Source organism: Dreissena polymorpha, chromosome 2 (genome assembly GCF_020536995.1).
Source record: "Dreissena polymorpha isolate Duluth1 chromosome 2, UMN_Dpol_1.0, whole genome shotgun sequence".
Classification (NCBI taxonomy): Eukaryota; Metazoa; Mollusca; class Bivalvia; order Myida; family Dreissenidae; genus Dreissena; species Dreissena polymorpha.
In genome coordinates this window covers 49098178-49114752 of record NC_068356.1, presented here as the reverse complement: position 1 = coordinate 49114752, position 16575 = coordinate 49098178, and the positions used below count along the sequence as shown (strand labels likewise).

Sequence of the window (16575 nt, the reverse complement as noted above, 5' to 3'; positions counted from 1 at the left end):
ACAGACGTTTTGATGAATATATGCGCTGATATTATAGATTGAAAGTATATCAATGAAGTAAATAAACGTCCAAGTGGTCTGTATGTGTAACCTGTAAAACGTGTATTGTCATGTGGGTCAATATCTTACAGCTGTTAGTAAACCGCGGTTTGTTTGACAGTCGTCTACCACACAAACAACTATTTATACATGTAGATATAGAAATTTCTTTCACCGCGTTAACATAGTAAATAGCGCATACCGAAACAGTTATACAGTTCGTAATACTTCATTCAGGCATTTTTCTCTTTTCATAAAGATTCGTAAATAAAGCACAGCGAAGAGATGTCGAAAAGAAAAATCCGATCCAAGTTGAAATTTAGACGCGATGGTATACACAGATAAATAGAGCGCGCAATGATAAACGGCTTACAATGCACGTAAATATTCGAAACCTATCACTACACTCACAGCGTTTAATCTTACAGCGTTAAGTGTAGCGTGTATCTTATACAAGGGGGATTTAATTTTGTAAATATTAACAGGATGTTATAAAAAATTGTGTTTCATGTATGGATGCAAATGTGAGGACGATGTATTGTTTAAGTGAATATTAATGGTGTATGAAACGTTAATATCGTGCCATTAAGTAAGGATATTCGTTCGTTTTTAAAAACGTTTACTTTTTAAATACTCTTTCCTTTCTCGGTAAAGCGTTCCTACGACAATATTCTACAAGGTCACGATGAAAGGGTAGACATTAAAAAATTAAAATAAGTCTCTTAAGATAAAAATCAACACACCAAAACCTTTACAAAGCAACGATGTCAATTGAACTAAAACGACCTCCGGGACCGAGATGTTGGCCCATCGTCGGCAATCTACTGCAGCTGTCGGGATCGGGTATGTTCTACGAGAAACTAAACACTCTACGAAAACAACACGGGGACGTTGTGTATATTGAACTGGGGGCGCTCAAGCTGGTGGTGCTGTTCGGACACGAGAAAGTGAAGAAGGCCCTGACCGCTCAACCGGACTCGTTCAAGTATCGACCACAGTGGCTCGTGGAGATTTCTAGTTTCGCATTGTTTAACGGTATGATTTGCACCCATTTATTAACAAATGTGTAGTCTGGTACTCTCTAACTGTATGATTTACGTTGATTTGATAAGTGATTCGTAGTCCGCCCCTCGTATGTGATATCAATTAAATTGACTCGCCTCAGAATTCTTACACTCTATTATGACTTGAATGACATTGGTTTTCTAAATGCTTACACAAAATTAAAATTTAGACGGTTCTGCATGTAAGTAAATCTCCCTGCTAGCAATACGTTTATTGCAACAATAATAGACATTAAATATAAAACGCCTCCGGCTCACACGGATACACGAAAAGCCGATGAATTTCTTACGGGCTGTGTCGGATCGGCTTATGAATATGCTTATTAAATAACGACAACATTGGCTTTAATTATTTAACGTATTGCATATTTACAGAAATACAGATAGGTAAGCTTATATAAGAAAGAGAAGCATACTTAATTTATAATTTATAAAACACTGAAGAATATGTTTAGACACGATACAAACCACAGGGAAAATAACTTTAACCTTAATCAAGGTATCTCTAACCCGTAAAAGAAAGAAATCAAAGTACTGGCAGTACTGGTGTGACGATGCTTTTGAAGAGGATGGATATAAAACATCAATTTAAGTTTATCTATATCACCACAATTGTGTATGTTGATACGAACATTTGGGTACGATAAAAAAATTTGGGTACGAAAATTTTGGGTACGAAAAAAAATTTGGTACGAAAAACATTTGCGTACGAAACATTTTTGGTACGAAAAAAAGTTAAGGGGTACGGGGAAGTAGTACCCGTGGGTAACTTGACCCATTGAGCGAAACTGGGAGGCGGGTCACATTCTTGTTCATAAAGTATGGCAATACCTTCATGATGATTCTCGAAAGTAGGTATGAGCACATAGCCGGACCATGTGAGCTCAATCGTATGAGCACTTGACTATCCGAGTTCGCCCACGAACATATGGATAAGTTAACTAATAGCGAAATGACCTTATACATGTTTATGCTGAAATCTAACAATCGAACGAAATATCAAACATGGTATGTACACTTAGGTGGTTGTGTAATTTCTGTTAGAATATCGTATTAAATATGTAAATTTTAAATGATTGTGCCCGCACTTGAGTTTGTTGCCTTGTTTGAGTCTATACGCGCCTAGGCTGCACCCAGTGTGTGTATTTGTGTTTTTCCAAGGTAATGAGTTACCTCCGCGCTGAGGCTGCATAATGTTGGGACCCGGAGTGTGTCCAGCACTCCTACCTAATAAGATTAGATTGACGACAGTTGGAACGAATTTTGAATGAAAGCTGCAACTTCCAGCTATTTGTTTTGTACTGAAATACTTTTTAATTTTTTACATGGTCAAATGCTGCGGGGGAGGGGGGGTGAGATTATCCGGGAAAAAAAACACCTGTCCGGAATGGTGACCACAAAACATACAAAATATTACATTGCGCCGGGAGCGGGAATCGAACCGGTGTCGTAAAGGTGAAAAAGCGAACGTCCTTACCACTGCGCTAGCGGGACGGGCAATTACGGAAAGAAATGTTGTTTTATCTATATATATCATAGCAATGCAGCGTTTACAATTTGCAGGTTCGAAATTGTTCGCATTCTTTAGTTTTGTGATCACGTAAAAAGTTAATTTTACATGTTTTTATTCGCAATTTTTTTACTAAATCGAGAGCAAATATCAAACAAAATAGAGAAAATATATAGTTGTTTCATTGGTCCATAAAAATAAAATGGATGTAAAATTACTAATTTGAAATTAACGTTCTGATACACTTATTGAATCTGTTTCCCCAGGATATGCTGTTCTATTAATATTTACCTTTATCAACACGAACGACAACTCTGCTAGGAGAATGTTATCAGTGAAAATCAACGAGCAATCTCCTACGCAGTGGCGAATGCCAAGGGAAGTAACCGAAAAATCGAGTTATCTCAATCGGACTGGCTCGGTCTTTTACATAGGTCGCCATTGTGAAGAATTTTTTTACTGGTTATCAAACCTTGGACGCTGCTGTTCCAGCATCGTCAACAACTAGTAAATGTTTGATTGAAATTCTTTTTAAATATTTAAGTCTATAAAGAGTATTCAAGTATCGTTTATCGTTTAAAGAATTCACCATGTGTTTTTCCACAATATGTTAACTATATTCGGAAGACTATACCTCACATGCGAGTGTGCGTCTATTAATTACATATAATATCAATTGAACGCTGAATATTCATATCCTGTTTGATACGCGAATCCTGTTGTTTTCCGAGTACAGGTTGGAGGTCATAAAAAACAACAACAAATGAAGCTCATTTCATTTGATGTGTAAAGTGACTTAATTAAGTCATGAAATCCGGTCGGTGATTTCGAAATAACGGAGCGTAGGAGTTCGAACTCTTATTGCTTTTACGGTTTACCATAAACTCTTAAGTGTAATCAATACATACTCTCATGTGTGGGCTATTTTAGATTTAGTTATTCTTTTCAAATATTTACTTAAGCCTATAGAACATCTTTAATAAATGGGTCGCGCTCTGTGAAAAGGGGGTTTAGTGCATATGCGTTAAGTGTCGTCCCAGATTAGCCTGTGTAGTCCACATGCTAATCTGGGATGACACTTTCCGCCTTAACTTAATTTTTGCTCAGAAGATACTATTTTTTGTAACAAAAAATATCATAAAAGTAGAAAGTGTCGTCCCTGATTAGCTTGTGCTGACTGCACAGGCAAATCTGATGCGGCACTTCACGCACATGCATTAAACCCCTATTTTCACAGAGCACGGCCCAAATGTATTCGTTGTATGTGTTTTATGGCATAACCATCCACCTTCAGACTCTAGGCTGTTCATCTCTTAATGATATATTTTGTTGTTGTTACAAATCGTTCAATTGCACGAAACATGTATAACGCATACAAGTGGTTGTTTAAGTATGCATTGTGTCTATAACAACACGATAAGTGATTCAAACGATGGGCTACGATTACTTCATGTGAAGTTGACAATTAGTAATATCCCGCTCTATTTATGACATTGCAAGCTTTCCGTCAATCACATGTGTGAAAATAAGGCTTTAACGTTCAAAACTATTCACCCCATTTCACTCAACCTGTAGCCTTATCGACCGTTGGGTCACCACAGGCGACCTAGCAACCAGCTACCTCAAATCTTCTCGTCTATCGAATAGCCTCAAGGGTTTGCCAAACCTAAACCGTGTCACTTTTGAGATGTTATCATCCCTTAGTTGATTTTGTCTGCCTGCCCTATTTTCCTCCTTCCCTGTACTGTACCTTGTAGCACTGACTTGGTGTTGGAATGTCCTTATGATCGGGAGACATGCCCGTACCACATTAGTTGTCGTCTTTTCAGGCTGGTTAGTAGCTCTTGGTAGCTCTCAATAACAATGTCTTTGTATAACCAAGATATTAGTAAGCTGTTATTTTTTTTATTTGAAAAGTATACTGAAGCGTTGAACATGTTTTGTTTTCCTAAGCAACGTATTGCTGGATGGGCGTCAGATAGGCCCGATATTACCGCCAATGAGACACTATCGAAAACACAACAACGAAAACTATTTTTGCAAATCGCAACACATGTTACATTTCAACGCCCATGTTATACAAATCGCAACACAGGTCACATTTCAACGCCCATGTTATACAAATGTAAGCAAGTGTTATAATCATATTTATGTATTTGTTACGGATAATATTTAAAAGATTCCATTTTACTACCAGTATCGGTTACACAAACCGGTATCGAATTCAGTTTCACAACTGATAGATAGAGACGGTTGGGTTTGGATCACAAAAAAAACGCACCGGAGTTGCGAGTAAAGAATAATTAATATATACGAGAAGCAAGGTATTACACTTTATCACCTTCGTTTAGTGATGAAAGACAATAGTAAGTTTAAAAAGTAACACAAACAAGAAAATGAGCCTTGTTCTGAGAAAAACTGGGCTTAGTGCATGTGCGTAAAGTGTCGTCCCATATTAGCACAGGCTAATCAAGGACGACACTTTCCGCCTAAACTTGATTTTCGGTAAAACGAGACTAGATTCAAACGAAAAATGTCATAACAGCGGAAAGTGTCGTCCCTGATTTAAAGCTTTTTCAGCATTTTATTTCAGTTAAATTCATTGTGTCCAGTGCTGCATTTGGTCAGTGAAATGTCAATTCTTTTCAGTAAGATCTTAGTTCTTAAAGCTTACCGTTCATCTTGTTTATTAATGCTTCAGGCATGATTATATGAAATAATACATCATCGACATAATATTGAACGTTGCTTTAAAAACAATTTGCAAATATCAATACAGATCTTAAACCATCGCACATGTTATACAAATGGTAGCAAAACACACCATACGCCGGAATGCTATATCGGTTAAATTTTATTAGACACGGTTTAACATTTTTTAAAGCTATCCGAGCAGAATAATGACAGAAACTATATACAGCAAAAAAACAGTGGCATAGAGGTGACATTCACTTCTCTTTTTTTAAATTGCTCTCCTCTTATTTCTATCTTGTGGCCACGAGTTAGCTATGTCGTGGCCACGAGATAGAAAAAAAGGAGTGCAAAACTAAATAAAAGCGGCGTACAATTAAAAAAGAGCGGTGCAGTAAATAAAGGCAGAGTGCATTAAATAAAAGAGGAGAGAATTTTCGTCATCTCGAGATCCCGAGTTAGTCAGTCAATCAAATGTTGCGTAACATGTGTAAATATTCTGTACGCATATATATATAGCTGGTCAAAGCAGGCATGGCTCTGATGTAACATAACCGGAGGAAGGACGATGGACGACCGATTGACGACCGACTGACGACCGACAGACGACCGACTGACGACCGGACGACGACCGACGGACGACGACTACGACTACTACGACGACGACTACTTCTATTTCTACTTCGACTACTACTACTACTACTACTACTACTACTACTACTACTACTACTACTACTACTACTACTAGTACTACTACTACTACTACTACTACTACTACTACTACTACTACTTCTACTACTACTACTACTAATACTACTACTACTACTACTATTACTACTAATACAACAACAACAACAACTACTACTACTACTACTACTACTACTACCACTACTACTACTATTACTACCATCGCTACTGCTGTTACTGCTCCTTCTCCTCCTCCTACTACTACTACTGCTACTGCTACTGCTGTTGTTGCTAGTAGTAGTAGTAGAAGTAGTAGTAGTAGTAGAAGAAGTAGTAGTAGTAGTAGCAGTAGTAGTAGTAGTAGTAGTAGTAGTAGCATTAGTAGTAGTAGTAGTAGTAGTAGTAGTAGTAGTAGTAGTAGTAGTAGTAGTAGTAGTAGTAGTAATAGTAGTAGTAGTAGTAGTAACAGCAGCAACAACAACAACAACAACAGCAGTAGTAGTAGTAGAAATAGTAGTACTAATAGGAGTATGTTATGTTATATGAACGTATATAAGATTCTTGCCTGCTTTGACCAGCTATATATATGCGTACAGAATATTTACACATGTTATGCAAAATTTGATTTGCTGACTAACTCGGGATCTCGAGATGACGAAAATTCTCTCCTCTTTCATTTAATGCACTCTGCCTTTATTTACTGCACCGCTCTTTTTTTAATTGCACTCCGCTTTTATTTAGTTTTGCTCTCCTCTTTTTGACGATGCTGGAACAGCAAGGTATGATAACCATAAAAAAAAATCACAATGGCGACCTATGTAAAAGGTTACAATACACTAAATGATCGCTTCATGTAGGGCTGTACTCTCTAAAAAAATATCATAGTTGACAGGAAGGCATGTTTTACACTATTTACCATCATTCGGGTGTTATCTTGCGGAGATAGTGGGTCTTTCTTGCTTTGTACATGACATGTCTTTTTTATTGCATATATCGATTCCGCTTAGAATGGCCTCTAAGAAAGGTATGGTTATGGGGGTCTCTATGTGCAAAATGTTGCATTTATTTTCGCTCAAAGTTGTCGCTTTTACATTGAATTATATAGGGAAACTATTTGGTGTATTATGACCTAAACGCAAAACCAGGCCTAGTCACAAAGGAGCTGTATTTACAGAAAATCATCATTTTTTTTAGTGGGATATGACGCGTTTTGGCAAATTTCACGGAATAAATGCCTTTTGATTCACGAATTTAAGGAGCATCGTGAATTTTAAAGAAAAAAATACGTTTTCAGAGGAAAATAAGAAAAAAAAAACGTACAAAAACTCGTCTTGAGCATCTCAAATCGCAACAATTTGTGCTGAAAGAGCTCATGAACACGTTTTAATAGTTGTTTACTTCTTTTTCTACATAGCTTGTAACAATATTCCAGTATTTTGACCGATTGTAATTATTGAGGGTAATCGTTTTACGCCTGAACGCCCGTTATAAATCAAAGCTCCGAACGCGAAAGCCACATGGCTTATCAGGCGTTATAATAAAATGCATTTTCAAGCATTTTTACGTGAAAGATCGGTCTGAAAATTGGCATGCACATAGAAAATAGGTTTATAAGTATCGAGAAGTGCTTATTTTTCGCGATGTTAACAGTAAACGTTGTCTTATAGGTTACAATACACTAAATGATCGCTTCATGTAGGGCTGTACTCTCTAAAAAAATATCATAGTTGACAGGAAGGCATGTTTTACACTATTTACCATCATTCGGGTGTTATCTTGCGGAGATAGTGGTAGGGCATGAATAGGTGTTCACTACTGAATCCCTGAAATATGATACACTTGAAGACTGTAGTAAACCATTGCACTAGAAAAGGTTACATTCCACTAAGAAACGGCCGAAAAAAAGGTGCAAAAACAGTCGATTTTGATTTGTGTCAAGTTCTTTCTTGCTTTGTACATGACATATCTTTTTTATTGCATATATCTATTCCGCTTAGAATGGCGTCTAAGAAAAGGTATGGTTATGGGGGTCTCTATGTGCAAAATGTTGCATTTATTTTCGCTCAAAGTTGTCGCTTTTACATTGAATTATATAGGGAAACTATTTGGTGTATTATGACCAAAAGACCGAGCCAGTTCGATTGAGATAACTCGATTTTTCAGTTACTTCCCATTTGCATTCGCCACTGCTTAGGAGATTGCTCGTCATTGATAATATTCTCCTAGCAGAGTTGTCGTTCGTGTTTCAACATTCAACAATGGCCGCCCCCATGAGAGTCTCGATTCAAAACTTTCTTACTGCATAAATTGGCTTGTTTCGCTATTTAGAAGCTGTCATTTAGGATATATGAATTATTTATTCACTACATCTCCGCTTATGACAATAATAGTTGGAATTCGAAGGATATATACTCGATGTGTATGAAGGACTTTCTGGATCGTAACAGCTTGACACCGCAAAACTGGCATACTGGTATTTTTTAGTTATCAATATAAGTCACATTGTGCTTTATAAATTGTATTCGAGCATTTTGCGACTTATTGAATGACTATGATACCCGATACCAACATTTCATCGGGGATTTGCAGATCACAAAGTTGTCCTGAAATTCAACATTGATTTCAAACTCTTTACTGGTTGTAAATTGTACTCTTTCTAAGTGTTAGTACTTTTTATCATTTTAAAGTTAAATGAACTGTGTCACAGTAAAAGAGACATTAAGGCGATTGTGGCCAGTTTGGATCTAGATCAGCCTGCTGTCGCTTGAAAGCTGTTTGCTTAAAAGCGTTTTTCTGACAATAACAAATAGTTTAATTGGATATTGATTTGACTGCGCTTTTCCTGTGACCTGGCTCAAATAATAGAATTGTCATTAATCAAATTATTTATTTCGAACATTAATAAATTGTTTGTCTTGTCCCTCGGGATCAATGACTCCAGCACTTTCCTGTTGAGAATTGAATACTGCTAAAGGCGATGCTAGGGGCGTGAGAGATGTTGCACCTTCCAGTATCGCTCGATTGTTCATTGTCGGCTCGGGTACTACGTACATGTACCCCGGGTACTCTTAAGTATACTTACATGTATCCCGGGAACGGTAAATATACTAAAATGTACCCGGGAAATTACACTCTTAATCAGTCGTTGTCGACTATTTTTTTGTAATAATTATATATACACATTTATGTCAATTTTCTGTAGAATGGCCTCTATATTATCGGAACACATACTCAAAAAGCATGTTGATGCAGTGTTTTTTGAAGAGAAGTGTGTTTAAGATAATCGGTTGCGCGTTTTACGACATCGGATTTTGGGCGCGAATACAACTCGGGTACAGTCTAATATGGACCGAGTACAATTACGTTTATTTACCGTACTTGGGGTACATGTAAGTATACTTAAAGTATCCAGGGTACATGTAAGTATACTTAAGAGTACCCGGGGTACATGTAAGTAGTACCAGAGCAGACAATGACCAATCAAGCTCCATTATCCCTCATGAACCGACTCAAAAAACCGAGTCGGCAATATTTGACTTATTTTTGGTTTGGTTGCTCTCGAGGGATCGAAAATTTCAGAATCTTCCTAAAAGCCCTACGGGTTTGATCCCCAGAAGCGACATTGAAAACTTGCATACTTTGTTATCTAAAAGGCTGCTAAACCTGATATACAATGTGAATTTCCTCTCACATGATGTTCATCAGTCATATTATATAAAAACTTACAGCAGTAGTAAACAACTGGACAATAATTAATGAACGCATCTTTCATTTGTCTTTGACACTTTGATTTTGACATGGCCTAGATTTAAATATGTGACTGGACTTTACCAGCACTCTTGTAACAGAGCTAAAGTTTAAATGTACCATTGAAGATCACATAAATCCAGATTTGCTATTATAAACGTGTGGAAAGTTTTAAGGGTGTGACAAGTAAGCAAAAATTGGTCATTACTTAGAGGCCACATTTGATCTATGACTGTATTAAAACAAGAAAAATCAGTGCTTGATTTAGATTTCCTTAGATAGTTCAATAAAAACTAATTTCATAAGCCTGGTAACAGTTTAACGGTAATGCTACCAATGTGTCACACCAGGGCCTTGAATTTGAAATCTAGGACATGCATGTTCATTTCTTCATGAAATCAGGACACAAAATTGTATTTTAAGTCCTTAATTGACCTGGCTATAGTTCTAAGATTATTATAAGCTCAATCAGTATATTTATATCATTATTTATGCTTTGTGTATTGTAAACATATACACAATCATGCAGTTACATGATAGCAATAAATAATATCAAAGCTACCCATACTATAAAGGTCATTGACAAAGCCTATGGTCAAAATGTGAACACATTGAGTGTAATCGCCCTCTCGTGCCAGCAAAAACAACACGTAGACAGGTTGTCATTTTTGACAGTTCTACTATCACTTTTATTTTGTGATATCAAACTATTAACAATTATGTGGCCGAGAAAAATATCGCCATTGCTTTTTATGCCCCCGGTAGGGTTGCCTATATCAGTTGAATTGTCAGTCAGTCAGTCAGTGTGTCAGTCTGTCTGTCCGTCCGAAAACTTTAATGGCCATAACTTTTTTAATATTGAACATAGCAACTTGATATTTGGCATACATGTGCATCTCATGGAGCTGCACATTTTCAGTTGTGAAAGCTGAAAGTGAAGATCATCCTTCAAGGTCAAATGTCAAATATAAAGCGTCTGTCTGTCTGTCCGAAAACTTTAACATTGGCCATAACTTTTTCAATATTGGCGTGCACGCGTATCTCGTAGAGCTGCACATATTGATTGGTGAAAGGTCAAGGTCATCCTTAAAGGTCAAGGTCGAAGGTCAAATTTTGCAATATTGAAGATAGCAACTCCATATTCGGCATGCATGTGTATGTCATGTGTGCTGCACATTTTGAGTGGTGAAAGGTCAAGGTCATCCTTCAAGGTCAAAGGTAAAATATATGGCTTCAAAGCTGCGCAGCAGGGGGCATTGTGTTTCACAAACACAGCTCTTGTTTAATATATTTTCTGCACATGTCTTCAAAAAACTTACATCAATACACGATTTTCTTCGTTAATTCAATCATTCCTGACAGACTTGTGTATATATTTTGCTTACATTTTGACGCGCGTAGGTAGGACCGCATTACCGCTTCCGAAATGTGTATTCATACTATTGCCTTCGAGAAACTTATCTGATGTTTGACGGAAAGGGCCGAAAATGTGCGAATGTGGGTCAAGTTCCCCACAGGTACTACTTTCCCGTTCCCCCATTTTTTTTCCGTACCTAAAATTTTTCGTTCCCATTTTTTTTTCGTATCCAATTTTTTTTTCGTACCCAATTTTTTTCATCCCCAATTTTTTGTTCGTACCCAAATTTTTTTCGGTCCCAATTTTTTTGTTCCCAAATATTTTTTCGTACCCAAATTTGTTTTCATACCCAAATTTTTTTCGTAAAATTTGTGTACCAAATTTTTTTTTCGTACCAACATACACAATTGTTGTGATTGTGATGATGTAGATAAACTTAACTTGATGCTTTTATATCCATCCTCTCAAAAGCATCGTCACACCAGAACTGTCAGTACTTTGATTTCTATCTCGTTGCCACGAGTTAGCTATGTCGTGGCCACGAGATAGAAAAAAGAGGAGAGCAATTTAAAAAAAGAGAAGTGAATGTCACCTCTATGCCACCGTAAGTTACTGACCAATATCTGCAACTCATCTTGCTTCCAGTTGATTATAAAAATATATATTATATTCCATATTTTACATGACTGGTGAGTCCTCTAAGCCGAAATGAGCCGTAAAACAAAATAGTGTCTTTGTGTCGTAAGAACGAATCTGCACTAAAACGTAATTTAGATTCACATCGTGCATTGAATTATTTCTGTCGTCATGTGTCAAAACGAAAGTACGGTTGATATTCAAATGTATTATTTTTCTTTTTCCGGGATATTGTTTTAGTATGTTGATGCTGCATTTACAAATATAAGTGTATATGCAGTGAAAACACCAAACATCTACAACGGTTGCGATAGACACCTATAAACTGATATATGCCCATAATATCACTTTAAACCACGCATACATTTATAAAATTGCTCTCTCGATAACTTCTGCCCCCTGTATTTCTTTTGCCTTGACTGCATACAATTTATTTAAATGGTTTGAAACTTAATGAATTCATTAATTTTGTTAGCTTTTTAAACAAAATACATGGCTTGCGGTTAATGCATAATGCACGTGTTTCATAATGATCGGTATTGAGTGGGAGGTATAATTTAGTTCTAATGTATACGCCACATGTGGTAAGCGAGTGGCTATGATATTAGTTAGAAAACACATAATTTTGAATGAAAGATACATTAAATCAAATTATACGAAAAATCAACTTCTATGAAAAACAAATTAACTTTCAAATATATATATCTTTAATATTATATATATGAGAGCGAATTTTTTTCAGAGAAGTTTATTTTTTGTTATAATTTGATTATTTTTCATTCAAATGATTTTTTTTCCTATTGCTTATTCAACGAGACCGCTGACCGCGTTTAAACATTTAAGATACACGGTTTGAGGTTAACGAATAATGCATGACTGTGTATCGTAAGAAATTTTGGCAGCGATTGTTTCGAGTTTTGTTTTATATGCTACGCATGCTTTTTACGGTTGAGCTTCGCCCACCTATCGTTCCATATCTTGAGCTCCTCCACACCGGAGAAAAATTAGATGAAATCTGGTGTTAGCATTACATTTTATTTAATAATTGTACGATCCGATCTTGGCGATTTAATTTTATATTCGATATGCAAGGTCAATTTTAAAACCCAACCACACTCTGTTAATACAAATTTATAATCTTGTAACGTAGTCTTTGAAACTCAGTAAACGTACACAACTCCTATTCAGTATTAATAGCGATTTATTTCTATTTATTTAATTCTAACATAACGTTTTCCAAAGTCTGTACAATATAACAGCAATACCCTTAACGGGCCTCGCCCGCGATGACAAGAAACTACGTGACCTATCTGTACAGTGGTCTATCGTGTACTGTCTTCGTTCCTTTACTACCAACATTGACTGATACATACCCATGATACACAAGACGATATGAGTCGTGTTCTGAGAAAACTGGGCATAATGCATGTGCGTTAAGTGTCGTCCCAGATTAGCCTGTGCAGTCTGCACAGGCTAATCAGGGACGACACTTTCCGCCTAAATTGGATTTGTGCTAAGAAGAGGCTTCATTTTAACGAAAAATGGCATACAAGCGGGAGGTTTCGTCTCTGATTAGCCTGTGCGGACTTCACAGGCTAATCTGGGACGGCACTTTACGCACATGCATTATGCCCAGTTTACTCAGAATGCGACGCATATAATGCACCATCATAAAAGGTTTCCTTATTACCAAGGGAGTATAACTAATAAATGACATTTTATCTGCTTGACAGAACATGGGCAAGTCGGCTAGGTAAATAAATTAATAACTTGTAATAAGGCCACGCCATTAAATCATTGTTTTTTAAAACATAAGGCCACACCATAAAATTGTTCTTTTTGTATATAAAGGATTTTTCTAATGTTCAATAATTCGTTACGTTACAATCTGATACATCGTGATTTTCAAAAAGAATTCAAACAGCCTTACTTTAATTTTACAGTATTTCGGATAGACTTTAAATGATCCTTTTACGTCTTTATTGTTAGAATCGGTTGTTGAATAAGAGCAAAATTATATTTTCAAATTCATGTGTTACTATTTTCAATCAAACTCGAAAACAAGGGTCTTTAGATATGCTCACAGTTGAAGTTGAGAGCAGTACTTGATATATGGTTGGAGTTGAGAGCAGTACTTGATATATGGTTGGAGTTGAGAGCAGTACTTGATATGACAGTTGGAGTTGAGAGCAGTACTTGATATATGTGGCAGGTTACTAAGCACCAACAAGTGATACCTTAAACAGATTTATCTGCTTGATTCGTTCATGATAAGTCGGCATTTGCAAATTTAATCATGAAAGTACATCCAAGTTTGTTAAAAAGCAAGTCTCTAAGCCGGACTAACAACTCTAGAAATTACTCCGACCTAAAACCAAAAATGTCTATCCCTGACGAATACAATTATTGAGAAAATAATCATGTTATCATTCAATCACCTGTTTAAACGAATTGACGGAATTCAAAAGTGTAAATAAGTATAAGGTATAACACTCTTGTGATATTTTGTTTGTGTTTGGATACATCGTTTTATATGTGAAACCTCGGTACACCATTATTTTTAACCTAAATATTATTGTAACAGCGATACTAACTTAAGATGAGTAATATTAAATAATGATTATGTTCATATTGATACGACTAATCGAACCATTGCTCTGCTTTAACAGTTATCATTAAACATCACTGTCTTTTAATTGTCGATTTCCTTTGCCATACACTGACTCGTAAAGTACCGGTACACTAAATTGGCTATGGTAGTTTCAATTTCTAATACCAATATTTACGGATGTGACCCACTAAGATTATTTAATGTTAACTTGTGTTAACTTTTTTTTTAAACATAAATGGCTTTCTTTAGTGAAAATTTAATTAAACCCAGAGAAGAAGTATCGTTATACAAGCATATAAACTTGTTAAAGTTCAAACAGATGAAATTTCATATCGAAGACAATTGGTGCCTGACTGAACAGGTCTGCAAATATAATCATTGGCCTATACCAATATTGACACAGATACACACACTCGACTTGTCAGTCCTTTTCCCATTCAAAATAGTTTATAACGAAATTAAACAGTGTTAAACTAAAACTATTTTTTGACACAATCAGAGTCATTGTTGTGTATGTTTAACCAAAAACATGCAATTAAATACTTTAACTTTAAGTACCAAATGTTTACATGACTTTGTAGCCGAAAGGCTTTCACTAATCAACAGTTAAATTGCATCAGTAAACACACTGTTACCTTTCGGTGACGTACTATGTCCGCCTTATCGCACACATTACCATCATAGTCGACATTTAAAAGTGAAATTCAGCAATAGTAAACCATTTAAAGGGGCCTTTTCACAGATTTTGGCATTTTTTTTAACTTATTCATTAAATGCTTTATATTGATAAATGTAAACATTGGATGGTAAAAGCTCCAGTAAAAAATCAAGAAAAAAATTAAAAAAAGGAAAAGAACATTGCCCGGAGCTGGTTTCGAACCAGTGACCCCTGGAGTCCTGCCAGAGTCCTGAAGTAAAAACGCTTTAGCCTACTGAGCTATTCCGCCGAGTACACATTTTAGACGTATTTTATACCTTATATAAGCAATCTTCGTAGTTTCACAAAATTTAACGACAAAAACAGAACTCTCCAAATTATTCAATCGTTTCGCGTTGCAACGCTTTATAATTTTTAGGTTTTAAAATCGTCAAAAGATGCATATAATGGCTATATTAGAGCATGGTTAATGTTCAGTATTACTGTTTCCTCACAAATATCATAACTAAAACGAAAACTTACGAATCTGAAACAACTTTTTTCAATTTTGTCAATTTACCAAAGCGTGAAAAGATCCCTTTAAAGGGGCCTTTTCACAGATTTTGGCATTTTTAAACTTATTCATTAAATGCTTTATATTGATAAATGTAGACATTGGTTCGTAAAAGCTCCAGTAAAAAATCAAGAATAAAATTTAAAAAAGGAAAAGAACATTGCCCGGAGCAGGTTTCGAACCAGAGACCCCTGGAGTCCTGCCAGAGTCCTGAAGTAAAAACGCTTTAACCTACTGAGCTATTCCGCCGTGTACACATTCTCGACGTATTTTATACCTTATATAAGCAAACTTCGTAGTTTCACAAAATTTAACGACAAAAACAGAACTCTCCAAATTATTCAATCGTTTCGCGTTGCAACGCTTTATAATTTTTTGGTTTTAAAATCGTCAAAATTTGCGTATACTGGCTATATTAGAGCATTGTAAATGTTCAGTATTACTGTTTCCTCACAAATATCATAACTAAAACGAAAATTCGCGAATCTGAAACAACTTTTTTCAATTTTGTCAATTTACCAAAGCGTGAAAAGATCCCTTTAAAGCCCTGACCGTAGATATTATTATTATTGTAGTTATAATTATATAGTTTTTATCACATGCCATACCCTGTTTCCCATGATATATAACCATTACATTAATTTTTATCTTACACATGTTTAATATACTTTTTCAGCGTTTTCATTGGCTTAGTTTTCGTTTGTTGAACACTTGCATTTTGTTATTTTGCTGAAATGACGTTGCAACGTCAAATGACGTCACGAAATGTAAACAACATTACCCTTATGTTTGCGTAAATATCTGAGCCGCGTTCTGAGAAAACTGGGTTTAATGCATGTGCGTAAAGTGTCGTCCCAAATTAGTCTGTACAATCCGCACAGGCTAATCAGGGACGACACTTTCCGCACATGCATTATGTCAAGTTTTCGCAGAACACGACACATTTATTTAATTTGCTCATTTTGTGATCAAAAAGATCTGATACTCGGTGTCATATTATACCATATTTTATTAAACTCGTC

The 16575-nt window shown here is 36.0% G+C and overlaps 1 protein-coding gene across 1 annotated transcript in view; it reads left to right on the top strand.

The window, feature by feature from the left end:
• The first annotated feature begins 256 nt into the window (after positions 1–256).
• LOC127866970 (cytochrome P450 2J6-like) overlaps positions 257–16575 on the top strand; it is a 38995-nt gene continuing 22676 nt past the window's right edge. The window contains exon 1 of the mRNA XM_052407846.1: positions 257–1074. Coding sequence (XP_052263806.1) covers positions 804–1074 — 271 coding nt within the window. The 5' untranslated portion in view covers positions 257–803. The remainder of the gene's footprint in view (positions 1075–16575) is intronic.